The sequence below is a fragment of the Xenopus tropicalis genome, chromosome 8, assembly GCF_000004195.4.
Source record: "Xenopus tropicalis strain Nigerian chromosome 8, UCB_Xtro_10.0, whole genome shotgun sequence".
Classification (NCBI taxonomy): Eukaryota; Metazoa; Chordata; class Amphibia; order Anura; family Pipidae; genus Xenopus; species Xenopus tropicalis.
In genome coordinates, this window is record NC_030684.2 from 144,211,587 (window position 1) to 144,232,079 (window position 20,493).

At 48.2% G+C, this 20,493-nt stretch overlaps 1 protein-coding gene across 1 annotated transcript in view; it reads left to right on the forward strand.

Annotated features, from left to right (window-relative positions):
- Positions 1-20,493, forward strand: part of npr1 (natriuretic peptide receptor 1) — a 43,816-nt gene that overhangs the window by 13,513 nt on the left and 9,810 nt on the right. The window contains exons 2-8 of the mRNA XM_031891394.1: positions 3,178-3,377; positions 7,643-7,756; positions 10,191-10,326; positions 12,333-12,424; positions 12,511-12,646; positions 12,817-12,901; positions 18,186-18,306. Coding sequence (XP_031747254.1) covers positions 3,178-3,377; positions 7,643-7,756; positions 10,191-10,326; positions 12,333-12,424; positions 12,511-12,646; positions 12,817-12,901; positions 18,186-18,306 — 884 coding nt within the window. The remainder of the gene's footprint in view (positions 1-3,177; positions 3,378-7,642; positions 7,757-10,190; positions 10,327-12,332; positions 12,425-12,510; positions 12,647-12,816; positions 12,902-18,185; positions 18,307-20,493) is intronic.

The following is a 20,493-nucleotide window of genomic DNA, read 5'->3' on the forward strand; positions in this document are numbered from 1 at the left end:
GGGATGTCAAGGGAATGGGTATTGGGGCACAGGGCCTGTAAAGGGCAAGGGCACATGGGGTTTGGGACAGAAATGTGTTTGTAGGACATGTATATTGGGGCAACAGCGCCTGTAGGGCACCAGGCACTAAGCGGGTGTTGGGTGTACCAGTGGGGTTGGTAGGGAATGATATTGGGTCACAGCGACCTGATCAGTGTGGCAAGATGGCACTGGGGTTTGGATTACCAGTGGTGTTGTTGGTGGATACATGGTTGTTGGGTACAGTGGGTTGTAGGGGATGATATGGGGCACAGCGTTTCATTATAAAATAAAGCCTATAGGCAAGGACACTAGATATGGGAGTTTGGATACGATGGGTTGTAGGAGCTATTGGGCACTGGGTTGTAAAGGTACGAGTGGGTTGGTAGGGGATGGAATATTGAGCCACAAGTTTGCCTGTAAGGCAAGGGCACTGCCCGTTGGTAACAGTGGGTTGTAGGGAATGATGGGCACTAAGTCTGGTTTTTACATAATTTCATGAGTTTAGTTAAGTTTAAAAAAAAAAGTTGTAATAGTTAAATATGCACATTGTGACAGTGGCAGTAATGGCATTAGCCTCTTTAAAAGGTAAAGTCAGTCTAGTAGGGCAAGGGCACTAGGGTTGGATACGGTGGCTTGGGATGATATTGGGGCACTGGGTTGGGTACAGTGTGTAGGGATGATTAATTGATGCACAGCGGCGTGTAGGGCAGAGGGGCACTGGTGATTGGTGTGTGGGTACAGTGGCGTTGTTGCGGTACAGTGGGATGTAGGGGGATGATATTGGGGCACAAAGTGCCTGTAGGGCAGAGGGGGCACTGGGTTGGGTTACAGTGGGTCGTTGAGTACATGGGTTGTTTTTGTGGAATAGGGGATGATATTGGGGCACAGCGCCTGTAGGGCAAGGAGGCACTGGTTTGGGTTTACGGTGGGTTGGGTAGGGATGATATTGGGGCACTAGGGTTTGGGTACAGGGTTGTAGTGGATGACCTATATGCGGTCACAGCGGCCTGTAGGCAGGGGCACGTGTGGCCTGGGTTGGGTCAGCGGTTTTTGGAACAGTGCGGATGTGTAGGGATGATATTGGGGCAACAGTGGCCTGTAGGCGCAAGGTGCACTGGGCGTTGAGTTACATCGGGTTGTTTGGGTACAGTGGGTTGTAGGGATTGACTATGGGACAATAATGCCAACCCCCGTGCATTGTCCCAATCTATCCCAGCTCGCTGTAGCGCAAGGGGCACTGGGGTTGGGATACGGTGGAGTTGTAGGGGATGAATATGGGGCACTGGGGGTTGGGTTACAGTGGGTGTAGGGTGATGATATTGGCACAAGTGCCTGTAGGGCAAGGGGCACTGGGGTTGGATACGGTGGGTTGTAGGGGATGATATTGGGGCACTGGGGTTGGGTACAGTGGGTTGTAGGGGATGATATTGCGGCACTATAAGGCTGTATGAGCGCAAGGGCACTGTCGATTGGAATTTACGGTGGGTTGTTAGTGGGATATATTGGCCACTGGGTTGGTACAGTGGGGTTGTAAGGAATGATATTGCGGGCCACCCAGCGGCCTGTTAGGGCAAGGGGCACGGGGTTTGGGTACAGTGGGTTTTGGGTTACAAGTGGGTAAAGTGTAGGGGGAAATGAAATATTGGGGGCACAGTGGCCTGTAGGAAGGCGGCACTGGGGAGGTGGATACGGGGGTTGTAGGGATATTATTGGGGCACTTGGGAGTGTATTGGTACAGTGTGTTGGTAGGGAAATGAAATATTGGTGGCACAGTGGCCCTGTAGGCAAGGAAGGTGCACTGGTTTGGGAATACAGTGGTTGTTGGTTACTAGTGAAGGAATGTAGGGGGATGGAGTGATAATGGGCCACAGTGTGCTGTAGGGCAAGGGCACTTGGAAGGTTGGGTACAGTGGGTTGTAGGGGATGATATTGGGGCACAGTGGGCCTGTAAGGCAAGGGGCACTGGGGTTGGGTACAGTGGGTGTAGGGGATGATATTGGGGCACAGCGGCCTGTAGTGGCAATGGGGATGGGTTGGGTACAGTGCGTTGTTCGCGGTACAGTATGGTTGTTTGGTACAGTGGGTTGAATAGGGGATGATATTGGGACACAAGCGGTCCTTGTAGGCAAAGCTGGCACTGGGAATTGGGTACAGCTGGGTTGTTAGGGGATGAATATTGGAGCACAGCGCCTGTGGGCAAGGTTGGCACTGTGGGTTGGGTGACAGTTGTTGGTTGTGCGGTAACAGGGGTTTGTTGGGTACAAGTGGGTGTAGGGATGATATTGGCACAGCGGCCTGACTAGGGCAAGGGGGATAGGACTTCGTCAACTGCTGTGAACTTTATCCTGTCATTGGAGGGAGAGCACTGTTCCCTACTGCGTGGGTTGGATACGGTGAGGTTGTAAGGGTTTGACCTATTGGGGCACAAGTGGGGGCTGGTCTTACAGTGGTTGTAGGGGAATGATATCTGTGGCACAGTGGGCCTGGTTAGGGTCAAGGGCACTTGGAAGGTTGGATACAGTGGTTGTAGGGATGAGTAATTGGGACACAGCGCGCCGCTAGGGCAAGGGGCACGGGTTGTTTACAGTGGTTGTTGGAATACAAGTGGGTTGTAGGGATGATATTAAGTGGCTACCAACGCCTGCCCGTAGGAAGGGCACTGGGGAAGTTGGGATTACAGTGTCTTGGTGGTACAGTGGGTTGTAGGGGATGATATTGGGGCACAGTGGCCTGTAGGGCAAGGGGCACTGGGGTTGGGTACAGTGGGTTGTAGGGGATGATATTGGGGCACAGCGGCCTGTAGGGCAAGGGGCACTGGGGTTGGGTACAGTGGGTTGTAGGGGATGATATTGGGGCACAGCGGCCTGTAGGGCAAGGGGCACTGGGGGTTTTGGGTACAGTGGGTTGTTGGGTACAGTGGGTTGTTGGGTACAGTGGGTTGTAGGGGATGATATTGGGGCACAGCGGCCTGTAGGGCATCATGCCAGGGTTGGGGCTCACAAAGTTCTGGGGGTACTATGTGCAGTATATGCAGCAGATCTACACTAGATTTGGGGGTCAAGTCCAGTTACTGGACATGTGTTCTACCAGCCAATCAGATGCTTGCTTGGGGTGCCTGCCTTGCCTAGTGCTCACCCCTCTCTCCCCACCCCCCAGTTATCTACATGTGCTGTTACCCCGACATGTTCCGCCAGCTGATGATCCAGGCCTGGCGCGAGGGGCTTTGCTCTGGGGACTACGCCTTCTTCTACGTGGATATTTGGGGTGCCAGCCTGCAGGGTGCCATCTTCCCCGACCCCCAACGCCCCTGGTACAGAGGGGACCCCGACGATGCCAAAGCCAGGGAAGCCTTCAAGGTAAGATCCGATGTTTCTGCTGCTAGGAGAGAGAAGAGAGAGAGGTTAGAGTAGGAGAGAGAAGAGAGAGAGGTTAGAGTAGGAGAGAGAAGAGAGAGAGGTTAGAGTAGGAGAGAGAAGAGAGAGAGGTTAGAGTAGGAGAGAGAAGAGAGAGGGGTTAGAGTAGGAGAGAGAAGAGAGAGGGGTTAGAGTAGGAGAGAGAAGAGAGAGGGGTTAGAGTAGGAGAGAGAAGAGAGAGGGGTTAGAGTAGGAGAGAGAAGAGAGAGAGGTAGAGTAGGAGAGAGAAGAGAGAGAGGTTAGAGTAGGAAGAGAAGAGAAGAGAGTTGATAGCATAAGGAGACCCGAGAAGAGAGAGAGTTAGAGCCTAAGAGAGAGTAAGAAGAGTAGAGGTTGGATAGGAGACAGAAGCAAGTGAGAGATGAGGTTAGAGTAGGAGAGAGAAGAGAGAGGTTAGAGTAGGAGAGAGAAGAGAGAGGGGTTAGAGTAGGAGAGAGAAGAGAGAGGTTAGAGTAGGAGAGAGAAGAGAGAGAGGTTAGAGTAGGAGAGAGAAGAGAGAGGGGTTAGAGTAGGAGAGAGAAGAGAGAGGGGTTAGAGTAGGAGAGAGTAGGAGATGGGGGAAGGAAAGCAGAGAGGAACAACAGTATAGGGGTGAGAGAGAGAAGCGCAGATGAGACTGTCAGAGTGAGGAAAAGACGTAGGGAGGAAAGGGCATTGGATGAGAGACATGTCAGAGTGCAGCCGGGGAAATAATGAGAGATAGAACTTGAGAAGATAGAACATCCTCTGGGGAGATACAGAGAGAGACACACAGAGACATACACAGAGAGATACACAGAGAGATACACAGAGAGATACACAGAGAGAGACACAGAGAGATACAGAGAGAGACACACAGAGAGATACACAGAGAGAGACACAGAGAGAGACACAGAGAGATACACAGAGAGAGACACAGAGAGAGACACAGAGAGATACACAGAGAGAGACACAGAGAGACACACAGAGAGATACACAGAGAGAGCACAGAGAGAGACACAGAGAGAGACACAGAGAGATACACAGAGAGATACAGAGATACACAGAGAGATACACAGAGAGATACACAGAGAGAGACACAGAGAGAGACACAGAGAGATACACAGAGAGATACAGAGAGATACAGAGAGATACACAGAGATACACAGAGAGATACACAGAGATACAAAGAGAGATACAGAGATACACAGAGAGACACAGAGAGAGACACAGAGAGATACAGAGATACACAGAGATACACAGAGAGATACAGAGATACACAGAGATATACAGAGAGATACAGAGATACACAGAGAGATACAGAGAGATACAGAGATACACAGAGATACAAAGAGAGATACAGAGATACACAGAGAGACACAGAGAGAGACACAGAGAGATACAGAGATACACAGAGATACACAGAGAGATAACAGAGATACACAGAGATATACAGAGAGATACAGAGATACACAGAGAGATACAGAGATACACAGAGAGATACAGAGATACACAGAGATACACAGAGAGATACAGAGATACACAGAGATATACAGAGAGATACAGAGATACACAGAGAGATACAGAGATACACAGAGAGATACAGAGATACACAGAGAGATACACAGAGAGAGACACAGAGAGAGACACAGAGAGATACACAGAGAGATACACAGAGAGAGACACAGAGAGAGACACAGAGAGATACACAGAGAGATACAGAGATACACAGAGAGATACACAGAGAGATACACAGAGAGAGACACAGAGAGACACAGAGAGATACAGAGAGATACAGAGAGATACACAGAGAGATACAGAGATACACAGAGATACACAGAGAGATACAGAGATACACAGAGATACACAGAGAGATACAGAGATACACAGAGATATACAGAGAGATACAGAGATACACAGAGAGATACAGAGAGATACAGAGATACACAGAGAGATACACATAGAGAGACACAGAGAGAGACACAGAGAGATACACAGAGAGATACACAGAGAGAGACACAGAGAGAGACACAGAGAGATACACAGAGAGATACAGAGATACACAGAGAGATACACAGAGAGAGACACAGAGAGAGACACAGAGAGATACAGAGATACACAGAGATACACAGAGAGATACAGAGATACACAGAGAGATACACAGAGAGAGACACAGAGAGAGACACAGAGAGATACAGAGAGATACAGAGAGATACAGAGAGATACACAGAGAGATACAGAGATACACAGAGAGATACAGAGATACACAGAGATACAAAGAGAGATACAGAGATACACAGAGAGACACAGAGAGATACAGAGATACACAGAGAGATACAGAGATACACAGAGATATACAGAGAGATACAGAGATACACAGAGAGATACAGAGATACACAGAGAGACACAGAGAGATACAGAGATACACAGAGAGACACAGAGAGATACAGAGATACACAGAGAGATACAGAGAGATACAGAGATACACAGAGAGACACAGAGAGATACAGAGATACACAGAGAGATACAGAGATACACAGAGATATACAGAGAGATACAGAGATATACAGAGAGATACAGAGATACACAGAGAGATACAGAGATACACAGAGAGATACAGAGATACACAGAGAGATACACAGAGATACACAGAGAGATACACAGAGAGATACACAGAGATACAAAGAGAGAGACACAGAGATACACAGAGAGATACACAGAGAGATACACAGAGATACAAAGAGAGATACACAGAGATACACAGAGAGATACACAGAGAGATACACAGAGATACAAAGAGAGATACACAGAGATACACAGAGAGATACAGAGATACACAGAGATACACAGAGATACAAAGAGAGATACAGAGATACACAGAGAGACACAGAGAGAGACACAGAGAGATACAGAGATACACAGAGAGATACAGAGAGATACACAGAGATACAAAGAGAGATACACAGAGATACACAGAGAGACACAGAGAGATACACAGAGATACACAGAGAGATACAGAGATACAAAGAGAGATACACAGAGATACACAGATACACAGAGTACATTCCCCTCACACCTGCACCCCCCATACACACTGGCACCTATGGTACATTCCCCTCACACCTGCACCCCCCATACACACTGGCACCTATGGTACATTCCCCTCACACCTGCACCCCCCATACACACTGGCACCTATGGTACATTCCCCTCACACCTGCACCCCCCATACACACTGGCACCTATGGTACATTCCCCTCACACCTGCACCCCCCATACACACTGGCACCTATGGTACATTCCCCTCACACCTGCACCCCCCAGAGTCTGAGAGCAATAAGCCCCCCCCATACACACTGGCACCTATGGTACATTCCCCTCACACCCGAACCCCCCATACACACTGGCACCTATGGTTACATTCCCCTCACACCCGACCCCCATACACACTGGCACCTATTGGTACATTCCCCTCACACCGCGAACCCCCGATACACACTGGCCACCTATGGTACATTCACCCTCACGACCTGCACCCCCCATACAGAGCACTGGCACCTATGGTACATTGCCCCTCACCAACCTGCACCCCCATACACCACTGGCACCTATGGTACATTCGCCGCCACACCTGCACCCCCCCTACACACTGGCACCTATGGTACCATTCCCCTCACACCCTGCACCCCCCATACACACTGGCACTATGGTACATTCCCCTCACACCTGCACCCCCCAGAGTCTGAGAGCATAAGCCCCCCCCCATACACACTGGACCTATGGTACATTCCCTCACACCTGCACCCCCCATACACACTGGCACCTATGGTACATTCCCCTCACACGCCGAACCCCCCATACCACACTGGCACTATGGTACATTCCCCTCACACCCGAACCCCCCATACACACTGGCACCTATGGTACATTCCCCTCACACCCGAACCCCCCATACACACTGGCACCTATGGTACATTCCCCTCACACCTGCCACCCCCCATACACACTGGCACCTATGGTACATTCCCCTCACACCTGCACCCCCCAGAGCCTGAGAGCAATAAGCCCCCCCCCCCATACACACTGGCACCTATGGTACATTCCCCTCACTCCTCCTCATCATCAGGCTGTGTGTGGCCAAATCAATGACTTGGTTGCCATGGTTACAGCCCCAGTGTTCTTTTGCAGCAGTGTCACAAATGAAATAAGAATTATGAGTGCCCACTCACTGAGTGTCTCCTCCTGCCCAGGCGGTGATGATCATTACATACAAAGAGCCGGACAACCCCGAGTACAGGGAGTTCCTGGCCAACCTGAGCCGTTACAGCGAGGCCCCCTTCTACTACAGGCAGGAGAGCACCCTGGTGAGTGTTTGTGTAACCCCGCCCACTTACTGCTGACTCCTCCCCCTCAGAATATTCAACTGTACCCCCAGCCCTCTTTAAAGGGGAGGTTCACCTCTACATTAATTTTTAGTTTGTTATAGAATGGCCAATTCGAAGCAACTTTTCAATTGGTCTTCATTATTTGTTTGTTCTTTGCAGCTTTCAAATGGGGGTCACTGACCCCGGCAGCCAAACCCTATTGCTCTGTGAGGCTCCAGTTTTATTGTTACTGTTACTTTTTATTCCTTATCTTTCTATTCAGCCCCTCCCCTATTCATATACCCGCCTCTCATTCCAACCGCTCCCTGGTTGCTAAGGTAACTTCGACCCTAGCAACCAGATAGCTGCTGATACTCCAAACTGCTGAACAAAAAGCAAAATAATTAAAAAACCTGCAAATAATAAAAAATGAAGACCAATTGCAAACTGTCCTAGAATATCACTCTCTGAACAGCCCCCTAACCCAAGTGGAGGAAAGGAGATTCAAACAGCAGCAAAGCAATTGGCTCCAGTGTTTATTTATGTGTCACTCTCAGCCATTTCTGTGTATATGTGTGTGTGTCAGACCCCCCCCCGCACCCCCCCACTTCCAACCCCCAATTGTGTGCGCCACATGTGGGTGCCTGAAGCACTTGTGAGCCGGGCAGGTCAGCAGGAAAAGCTTCATTACCGGCCGCTGGCCGAGAGACAAAGGGACAATGTGGGACGGGCGCCAGTGGCAGGGAGAGGTGTTTGTGAGCGGGGCAGGAAGGATGTGCTTGTTGTCAGCGTGTGGTGCCCCCCCCCCCGGGCGGCAGGGGGGTGTCGGGGGGGGGTAAGTGTGCGCTCAGAGTGGGACGTATGTGGCGCTCTCTGTGTGTGAGTGTGAGCTGCTGGGATCTGCCCCCTGCTAAAGCATATATAGTGAATAATGTACCCCCTGTTATAAAATATAAGGATATTATAAGTCATGGCCATATAGGACAAGGGACGGGGCCGAAGGCCAAGTGATTTTATATGGCCATGGAAAGCCGGGGTGACTTCTAATATCCCTATATGTTACAATAGGGGGCACTTTATTCACTATATATTATAAGGAACCCCTCTGTGCCTTATAATATCCCTATATGTTACAATAGGGGGCACTTTATTCACTATATATTATAAGGAACCCCTCTGTGCCTTATAATATCCCTATATGTTACAATAGGGGGCACTTTATTCACTATATATTATAAGGAACCCCTCTGTGCCTTATAATATCCCTATATGTTACAATAGGGGGTACTTTATTCACTATATATTATAAGGAAACCCTCGGGGCTTATAATATCCCTATATTTTACAATAGGGGGCACTTTATTCACTATATATTATAAGGAACCCCTCTGTGCCTTATAATATCCCTATATGTTACATTAGGGGGCACTTTATTCACTATATATTATAAGGAACCCCTCTGTGCCTTATAATATCCCTATATGTTACAATAGGGGGTACTTTATTCACTATATATTATAAGGAACCCCTCGGGGGCTTATAATATCCCTATATGTTACAATAGGGGGCACTTTATTCACTATATATTATAAGGAACTCCTCGGGGACTTATAATATCCCTATATGTTACAATAGGGGGCACTTTAGTCACTATATATTATAAGGAACCCCTCTGTGCCTTATAATATCCCTATATGTTACAATAGGGGGTACTTTATTCACTATATTTTATAAGGAACTCCTCTGTGACTTATAATATCCCTATATGTTACAATAGGGGGCACTTTATTCACTATATATTATAAGGAACCCCTCTGTGCCTTATAATATCCCTATATGTTACAATAGGGGGTATTTTATTCACTATATATTATAAGGAACCCCTCGGGGGCTTATAATATCCCTATATGTTACAATAGGGGGCACTTTATTCACAATATATTATAAGGAACCCCTCGGGGGCTTATAATATCCCTATATGTTACAATAGGGGGCACTTTATTCACTATATATTGTAAGGAACTCCTCTGTGACTTATAATATCCCTATATGTTACAACAGGGGGTACTTTAGTATAATATACAAGTTTCAGTGAGTCATGTGACAGAAATGACATCACTAAGCACCGATTATAAGGATATAATTTACAATATATTCCTGGCTCCTGTGTATTATACAGTATATATATATACACCTTCTATAGCTAAGCACCCATGTAATAATAAATCACATTAACAATCAGAATGGCAAGAAAAGACGACCAACTGCAACTGCAGCCTCAGGCACCTCGGGGCACAGAGCCATTCCCTTTCCTAAGGTTTAAATCTCCTTTCCCCCAATGCCCGGGTAACTGCCCGCTCAGCACCTACTTACTGATTTCTGCCACCTTTAATAAATTATTTTTGCCCCCCCCCCCCCCCCCCCCCTTGTACAGATGAATGCCCTGTCAGCGTCGTTCCACGACTCGGTGCTGCTGTATGCCCACGCTGTCAATGAGACCCGCGCCAACGGCTACAGCATGAAGAATGCCTCGGCCGTCACCAGTTACATGAGAAATAAATCCTTCTACGGTGAGAACCTACACAAACCATTCTATGTGACTGCTAATATCCTTATCATATACAGTAGGGGGTACAGTATCCCTTATAATACATGAGTGATACTCAGAGTTCCCTGTATAACTCAGCCTGCAGCCTTGTGCCTTTATATGGGGGGCACAGAACCCCTCAGTGACTGCTAATATCCTTATCATTTACAGTAGGGGGTACATTATCCCTTATAATACATGAGTGATACTCAGAGTTCCCTGTATAACTCAGCCTGCAGCCTTGTGCCTTTATATGGGGGGCACAGAGCCCCTCAGTGACTGCTAATATCCTTATCATTTACAGTAGGGGGTACATTATCCCTTATAATACATGAGTGATACTCAGAGTTCCCTGTATAACTCAGCCTGCAGCCTTGTGCCTTTATATGGGCACAGAACCCCTCAGTGACTGCTAATATCCTTATCATTTACAGTAGGGGGTACATTATCCCTTATAATACATGAGTGATACTCAGAGTTCCCTGTATAACTCAGCCTGCAGCCTTGTGCCTTTATATGGGGGCACAGAACCCCTCAGTGACTGCTAATATCCTTATCATTTACAGTAGGGGTACATTATCCCTTATAATACATGAGTGATACTCAGAGTTCCCTGTATAACTCAGCCTGCAGCCTTGTGCCTTTATATGGGGGGCACAGAACCCCTCAGTGACTGCTAATATCCTTATCATTTACAGTAGGGGTACATTATCCCTTATAATACATGAGTGATACTCAGAGTTCCCTGTATAACTCAGCCTGCAGCCTTGTGCCTTTATATGGGGGGCACAGAACCCCTCAGTGACTGCTAATATCCTTATCATTTACAGTAGGGGGTACATTATCCCTTATAATACATGAGTGATACTCAGAGTTCCCTGTATAACTCAGCCTGCAGCCTTGTGCCTTTATATGGGGGGCACAGAACCCCTCAGTGACTGCTAATATCCTTATCATTTACAGTAGGGGTACATTATCCCTTATAATACATGAGTGATACTCAGAGTTCCCTGTATAACTCAGCCTGCAGCCTTGTGCCTTTATATGGGGGGCACAGAACCCCTCAGTGACTGCTAATATCCTTATCATTTACAGTAGGGGGTACATTATCCCTTATAATACATGAGTGATACTCAGAGTTCCCTGTATAACTCAGCCTGCAGCCTTGTGCCTTTATATGGGGGGCACAGAACCCCTCAGTGACTGCTAATATCCTTATCATTTACAGTAGGGGGTACATTATCCCTTATAATACATGAGTGATACTCAGAGTTCCCTGTATAACTCAGCCTGCAGCCTTGTGCCTTTATATGGGGGGCACAGAACCCCTCAGTGACTGCTAATATCCTTATCATATACAGTAGGGGGTACATTATCCCTTATAATACATGAGTGATACTCAGAGTTCCCTGTATAACTCAGCCTGCAGCCTTGTGCCTTTATATGGGGGGCACAGAACCCCTCAGTGACTGCTAATATCCTTATCAGTTACAGTAGGGGGTACATTATCCCTTACAATACACGAGTGTAGCCTTATGCCTTTATACTGATCTGTCTTTTCTCATGTAATTGATGTATCCCACAATCCTCTCCCATCTCCCAGAATTCTCCTCCCTCAGCCTTGCTGCTGTCTATATAAGATTGGGGTCACGCTCTCCCCCAGCTCTCACCGTGCAGGCTGTGCTAATGACTCCAGCCAAGGCAGGCTGGTAATTAGACAGGAGGAATGTTCTGGCTGGGAGGGATGTGTGGGTGGGAAGAGTTTGCTGTAACGCTTGGGGGGTTTCTATATGTCAGGCTGATCCCCTCGGGCTGCCGTACACTGACACCGCCAGCTGTGCTTCGGGCAGAATCAGGGTCAGCGGCTGGACCGCAGAGCTTATACTCAACCATGTGATACACTCGCTAATTGGCCCTATGTATTTGCTTTGGGGCCCCTGGTAAAGCTGTGTATTTGTAGTGGTTTAACTTACCCTTTATCTGCCGCAGGGGCTTCTGGGTTTGTGAAGATCGATGACAATGGCGACCGGGAGAACGACTTTTCCCTGTGGGACATGTATGAACCCCACGGAACCTTCCAGGTGAGGAACCGGTATTGGGGGGGGGGGGGTCCCGGGAAAATGAAATGCAGGTGAACTTCCCCTTTAATGCAATTTCTCTCCCCCAGATTGTGTATAATTACAATGGGACACTGAGGAAGATTGTTCCGCTGCCGGGACGGGAGATCGAGTGGCCGGGAAACCGGATCCCGAGGGATGTCCCTCCCTGTGGGTTTGATCACAGTGACCCCAAGTGCAAGAAATGTAGGTGCCAGGGGGGGGGGGGCATGTAGGGATCAGGTATATGGATTTGTTATAGAGGCTGTAGCCTCACTTGGGGGCTATTAGCTAGGGATTATGGGCATGTGGGGGCGCTGTTACTCTCCTGGCTGCTGTGTGACCCCCCCGTATTCTGCTTTGTGCCCCCCCTGCAGCCAGTTTTACCATCCTGGAGATCCTGTCTATAGTGATCTGCTTTATCCTCCTGATCATCACCGTATCCTCCATCTTTATATACAGGTAACTCCCCCCGCCTCCCTATCCTCCATCTTTATATACAGGTAACTCCTCCCTGCCTCCCTATCCTCCATCTTTATATACAGGTAACTCCCCCCTGCCTCCCTATCCTCCATCTTTATATACAGGTAACTCCCCCTGCCTCTCTATCCTCCATCTTTATATACAGGTAACTCCCCCCTGCCTCCCTATCCTCCATCTTTATATACAGGTAACTCCCCCCGCCTCCCTATCCTCCATCTTTATATACAGGTAACTCCCCCCTGCCTCCCTATCCTCCATCTTTATATACAGGTAACTCCCCCCTGCCTCCCTATCCTCCATCTTTATATACAGGTAACTCCCCCCTGCCTCCCTATCCTCCATCTTTATATACAGGTAACTCCCCCCTGCCTCCCTATCCTCCATCTTTATATACAGGTAACTCCCCCCTGCCTTCCTATCCTCCATCTTTATATACAGGTAACTCCCCCTGCCTTCCCTATCCTCCATCTTTATATACAGGTAACTCCCCCCTGCCTTCCTATCCTCCATCTTTATATACAGGTAACTCCCCCTGCCTCCCTATCCTCCATCTTTATATACAGGTAACTCCCCCTGCCTTCCTATCCTCCATCTTTATATACAGGTAACTCCCCCTGCCTCCCTATCCTCCATCTTTATATACAGGTAACTCCCCCTGCCTCCTATCCTCCATCTTTATATACAGGTAACTCCCCCTGCCTCCCTATCCTCCATCTTTATATACAGGTAACTCCCCCTGCCTCCCTATCCTCCATCTTTATATACAGGTAACTCCCCCCTGCCTTCCTATCCTCCATCTTTATATACAGGTAACTCCCCCTGCCTCCCTATCCTCCATCTTTATATACAGGTAACTCCCCCTGCCTCCCTATCCTCCATCTTTATATACAGGTAACTCCCCTGCTCCTCCCATCTTAAGCCTTCCTATCCTCCATCTTTATATACAGGTAACTCCCCCTGCCTCCCTATCCTCCATCTTTATATACAGGTAACTCCCCCTGCCTCCCTATCCTCCATCTTTATATACAGGTAACTCCCCCCTGCCTCCCTATCCTCCATCTTTATATACAGGTAACTCCCCCTGCCTCCCTACCTCCATCTTTATATACAGGTAACTCCCCCGCCTCCCTATCCTCCATCTTTATATACAGGTAACTCCCCCCTGCCTCCCTATCCTCCATCTTTATATACAGGTAACTTCCCCCCGCCTCCCTACCCTCCATCTTTATATACAGGTAACTCCCCCCTGCCTTCCTATCCTCCATCTTTAAATACAGGTAACTCCCCCCTGCCTCCCTATCCTCCATCTTTATATACAGGTAACTCCCCCCTGCCTCCCTATCCTCCATCTTTATATACAGGTAACTCCCCCCTGCCTCCCTATCCTCCATCTTTATATACAGGTAACTCGCCCCTGCCTGTCTATCCTCCATCTTTATATACAGGTAACTCCCCCCTGCCTCCCTATCCTCCATCTTTATATACAGGTAACTCGCCCCTGCCTCTCTATCCTCCATCTTTATATACAGGTAACTCCCCCCTGCCTCCCTATCCTCCATCTTTATATACAGGTAACTCCCCCTGCCTCCCTATCCTCCATCTTTATATACAGGTAACTCTTCCCTGCCTCCCTATCCTCCATCTTTATATACAGGTAACTCCCCCCTGCCTCCCTATCCTCCATCTTTATATACAGGTAACTCCCCCTGCCTCCCTATCCTCCATCTTTATATACAGGTAACTCTTCCCTGCCTCCCTATCCTCCATCTTTATATACAGGTAACTCCCCCCTGCCTCCCTATCCTCCATCTTTATATACAGGTAACTCCCCCTGCCTCCCTATCCTCCATCTTTATATACAGGTAACTCTTCCCTGCCTCCCTATCCTCCATCTTTATATACAGGTAACTCCCCCTGCCTCCCTATCCTCCATCTTTATATACAGGTAACTCCCCCTGCCTCCCTATCCTCCATCTTTATATACAGGTAACCCCCCCATCCCCATCTGTATATACAGGTAACCCCCCCATCCCCCTCTGTATATACAGGTAACCCCCCTATCCCCCTCTGTATATACAGGTAACCCCCCTATCCCCCTCTGTATATACAGGTAACCCCCCTATCCCCCTCTGTATATACAGGTAACCCCCCTATCCCCCTCTGTATATACAGGTAACCCCCCTATCCCCTCTGTATATACAGGTAACCCCCCTATCCCCCTTTGTATATACAGGTAACCCCCTATTCCCCTTTGTATATACAGGTAACCCCCCTATCCCCCTCTGTATATACAGGTAACCCCCCTATTCCCCTCTGTATATACAGGTAACCCCCCTATCCCCCTCTGTGTATACAGGTAACCCCCCTATCCCCCTTTGTATATACAGGTAACCCCCCCTATCCCCCTCTGTATATACAGGTACCCCCCTATTCCCCTCTGTATATACAGGTAACCCCTCTATTCCCCTCTGTATATACAGGTAACCCCCCTATCCCCCTCTGTATGTACAGGTAACCCCCCCATCCCCCTCTGTATATACAGGTAACCCCCCTATCCCCCTCTCTATGTACAGGTAACCCCCCTATCCCTCTCTGTATATACAGGTAACCCCCCTATCCCCCTCTATATATACAGGTAACCCCCCTATCCCCCTCTGTATATACAGGTGACCCCCCTATCCCCCTCTGTTTATACAGGTAACCCCCCCATCCCCCTCTGTATATATAGGTAACCCCCCTATCCCCCTCTGTATATACAGGTAGCCCCCCTATCCCCCTCTGTATATACAGGTAACCCCCCTATCCCCCTCTGTATATACAGGTAACCCCCCTATCCCCCTCTGTATATACAGGTAACCCCCCTATCCCCCTCTGTATATACAGGTAACCCCCCTATCCCCCTCTGTATATACAGGTAACCCCCCTATCCCCCTCTGTATATACAGGTAACCCCCCTATCCCCCTCTGTATATACAGGTAACCCCCCTATTCCCCTTTGTATATACAGGTAACCCCCCTATTCCCCTTTGTATATACAGGTAACCCCCCTATTCCCCTCTGTATATACAGGTAACCCCCCTATCCCCCTCTGTATATACAGGTAACCCCCCTATCCCCCTCTGTATATACAGGTAACCCCCCTATCCCCCTTTGTATATACAGGTAACCCCCCCTATCCCCCTCTGTATATACAGGTACCCCCCTATTCCCCTCTGTATATACAGGTAACCCCTCTATTCCCCTCTGTATATACAGGTAACCCCCCTATCCCCCTCTGTATATACAGGTAACCCCCCTATCCCCCTCTGTATATACAGGTAACCCCCCTATCCCCCTCTGTATATACAGGTAACCCCCCTATCCCCCTCTGTATATACAGGTAACCCCCCTATCTCCCTCTGTATATACAGGTAACTCCCCTATCCCCCTCTGTATATACAGGTAACTCCCCTATCCCCCTCTGTATATACAGGTAACCCCCCTATTCCCGTTTGTATATACAGGTAACCCCCCTATCCCCCTCTGTATATACAGGTAACCCCCCTATCCCCCTCTGTATATACAGGTAACCCCCCTATCCCCCTCTGTATATACAGGTAACCCCCCTATCCCCCTCTGTATATACAGGTAACCCCCCTATCCCCCTCTGTATATACAGGTAACCCCCCTATCCCCCTCTGTATGTACAGGTAACCCCCCCATCCCCCTCTGTATATACAGGTAACCCCCCTATCCCCCTCTCTATGTACAGGTAACCCCCCTATCCCCCTCTGTATATACAGGTAACCCCCCTATCCCCCTCTGTATATACAGGTAACCCCCCTATCCCCCTCTGTATATACAGGTGACCCCCCTATCCCCCTCTGTATATACAGGTGACCCCCCTATCATCCCCCTCTGTATATACAGGTGACCCCCCTATCCCCCTCTGTTTATACAGGTAACCCCCCCATCCCCCTCTGTATATACAGGTGACCCCCCTATCCCCCTCTGTATATACAGGTAACCCCCCTATCCCCCTCTGTATATACAGGTAGCCCCCCTATCCCCCTCTGTATATACAGGTAACCCCCCTATCCCCCTCTGTATATACAGGTAGCCCCCCTATCCCCCTCTGTATATACAGGTAACCCCCTATCCCCCTCTGTATATACAGGTAGCCCCCCTATCCCCCTCTGTATATACAGGTAACCCCCCTATCCCCCTCTGTATATACAGGTAACCCCCCTATCCCCCTCTGTATATACAGGTAACCCCCCTATCCCCCTCTGTATATACAGGTAACCCCCCTATCCCCCTTTGTATATACAGGTAACCCCCCTATTCCCCTTTGTATATACAGGTAACCCCCCTATTCCCCTCTGTATATACAGGTAACCCCCCTATCCCCCTCTGTATATACAGGTAACCCCCCTATCCCCCTCTGTATATACAGGTAACCCCCCTATTCCCCTCTGTATATACAGGTAACCCCCCCTATCCCCCTCTGTATATACAGGTAACCCCCCTATCCCCCTCTGTATATACAGGTAACCCCCCTATCCCCCTCTTTATATACAGGTAACCCCCCTATCCCCCTCTGTATATACAGGTAACCCCCCTATCCCCCTCTGTATATACAGGTAACCCCCCTATCCCCCTCTGTATATACAGGTAACCCCCCAATACCTACAGGTAATATCCAGGCTCTAACTCCCCCATACAGAGCAGGTCCCTGTATAAATAAGCTAATGGGTTATTTTTATCTTTCCATTGATTTAGTGAGGGGGGGGGGATTCTCAGTTCTTGGCTCCCCTGTAGATATGGGGGGGGGGGGCTGGGTGCTGTGCATCATGGGAGACCTCGTTAGCTTCCGGCAGACCTTTCTGACCTCGTTACCATGAGAGCTGCAGGCTGAGGCTCTAATTGGATGGAATCACAGTTTAACTGTCAGACCCATGGGGGGGGGCACTAGGATTATGGGTAGGAGCTGAGACCCCCCTATTTGCTGTGGGTTTAGCCAGGATGGAATGTGGGAATGAGCTGCCTGCGGGGAATCGTTGCTCCCAGTCACATATTGGTTTTAAAGGGGAAGTTCAACATAAAATAATCCAAATATCCTCCCATTTCCTTGTGTCGGCTCCTTCGATCACTTCCTTCTGATTCCAAACATTGGCCGCCATTTTTGCTATTCGGCGAGGTATCAAACGCAACTAAACCGCAGGAATCTTATGCCCCTGGTGATGCCCCCCCCCCTTCATCTTGTTGGCGTCTCCCCCTGCAGGAAGCTGCGGCTGGAGAAGGAACTGGCGGCAGAGCTGTGGCGAATCCGCTGGGAGGACATCCATACCAGCAACTTGGAGAAGAACTTGCGCAGGGCAGGCAGCAAACTTACATTATCACTGGTAACAACCCCCCAACCCCTAGCAACGCACAGTAAATCTGGGGGGGGGCCCTTTATCTCACCATCCATGTCCATCTTAGCATGGTTATAATGGAGTCCACTGGGGTCCCATCAAACCCAGTTCTTCTGTAACCCAGGGACCTTCTCAGGGAAACACTATAACTGTCCCGTAAGTCAAACAGAGCAGGTTAGGTGACCATGAAGTAGATGCTTAAAGAAGACCTTCTCAGACAAACACTATAACTGTCCCATAAGTCAAACAGAGCAGGTTAGGTGACCAATAAAGGATAGAGGCTTAGAGAAGACCTTCTCAGATAAACGCTATAACTGTCCCGTAAGTCAAACAGAGCAGGTTAGGTGACCAATAAAGGATAGAGGCTTAGAGAAGACCTTCTCAGACAAACACTATAACTGTCCCATAAGTCAAACAGAGCAGGTTAGGTGACCAATAAAGGATAGAGGCTTAGAGAAGACCTTCTCAGATAAACGCTATAACTGTCCCGTAAGTCAAACAGAGCAGGTTAGGTGACCAATAAAGGATAGAGGCTTAGAGAAGACCTTCTCAGACAAGCGCTATAACTGTCCCGTAAGTCAAACAGAGCAGGTTAGGTGACCATGAAGTAGATGCTTAAAGAAGACCTTCTCAGACAAACACTATAACTGTCCCATAAGTCAAACAGAGCAGGTTAGGTGACCAATAAAGGATAGAGGCTTAGAGAAGACCTTCTCAGACAAACACTATAACTGTCCCATAAGTCAAACAGAGCAGGTTAGGTGACCAATAATGGATAGAGGCTTAGAGAAGACCTTCTCAGATAAACGCTATAACTGTCCCGTAAGTCAAACAGAGCAGGTTAGGTGACCAATAAAGGATAGAGGCTTAGAGAAGACCTTCTCAGACAAGCGCTATAACTGTCCCGTAAGTCAAACAGAGCAGGTTAGGTGACCATGAAGTAGATGCTTAAAGAAGACCTTCTCAGACAAACACTATAACTGTCCCATAAGTCAAACAGAGCAGGTTAGGTGACCAATAAAGGATAGAGGCTTAGAGAAGACCTTCTCAGATAAACGCTATAACTGTCCCGTAAGTCAAACAGAGCAGGTTAGGTGACCAATAAAGGATAGAGGCTTAGAGAAGACCTTCTCAGATAAACGCTATAACTGTCCCGTAAGTCAAACAGAGCAGGTTAGGTGACCAATAAAGGATAGAGGCTTAGAGAAGACCTTCTCAGACAAACGCTATAACTGTCCCGTAAGTCAAACAGAGCAGGTTAGGTGACCAACAAGGCATAGAGGCTTAGAGAAGACCTTCTCAGACAAATACTATAACTGTCCCGTAAGTCAAACAGAGCAGGTTAGGTGACCAACAAGGCATAGAGGCTTAGAGAAGACCTTCTCAGACAAATACTATAACTGTCCCGTAAGTCAAACAGAGCACCTTAGGTGACCAACAAGGGACAGTGGCTTATAAGGCCAGCTTGATCCCATCAGCCTTCCCCCCTTCATTGAATCTGGACACCATGTACTTCCTCAACTCAATCTCTATTTACCCTACTTCCCACCTCTTCAGCAAAACTATATGCTCCAACTTGTTCATCTCTTTGTCCAAGTCTTCTGGGCCTTTTCATGCAACATCTCTGCCTCTTACCCAAAACTTCAGCTCTGCCTGTGTGGTCTTCCTCACTTTTGATCTACGACAACATCTCCACGTCTCCACCCAGTCTTGAACTCTAAACTCTTTGCACTCTTCTGTCCTTCTTTCACTGGAATGTACGCCAATCCATCTCTGATTCTTATTTTCCATTCTTCCTCATCGAAATGATCCTCTTCACCTTATATATCATAACCTGTCCATTCAAACTTCAACTTCTTCTGATCTTCTTCACCTCATACATCATAATCTTCCTCCAAACTTCAACTTCTTCTGATCTTCTTCACCTCATACATCATAATCTGTCCATCCAAACTGTAGCTTCTTCTGATCTTCTTCACCTCATACATCATAATCTTCCTCCAAACTTCAACTTCTTCTGATCTTCTTCACCTCATACATCATAATCTTCCTCCAAACTTCAACTTCTTCTGATCTTCTTCACCTCATACATCATAACCTGTCCATCCAAACTGTAACTTCCTAATCTGTTCTGACTTCATAATCTTGATCTTTTCACCCAACACATCACTTCTG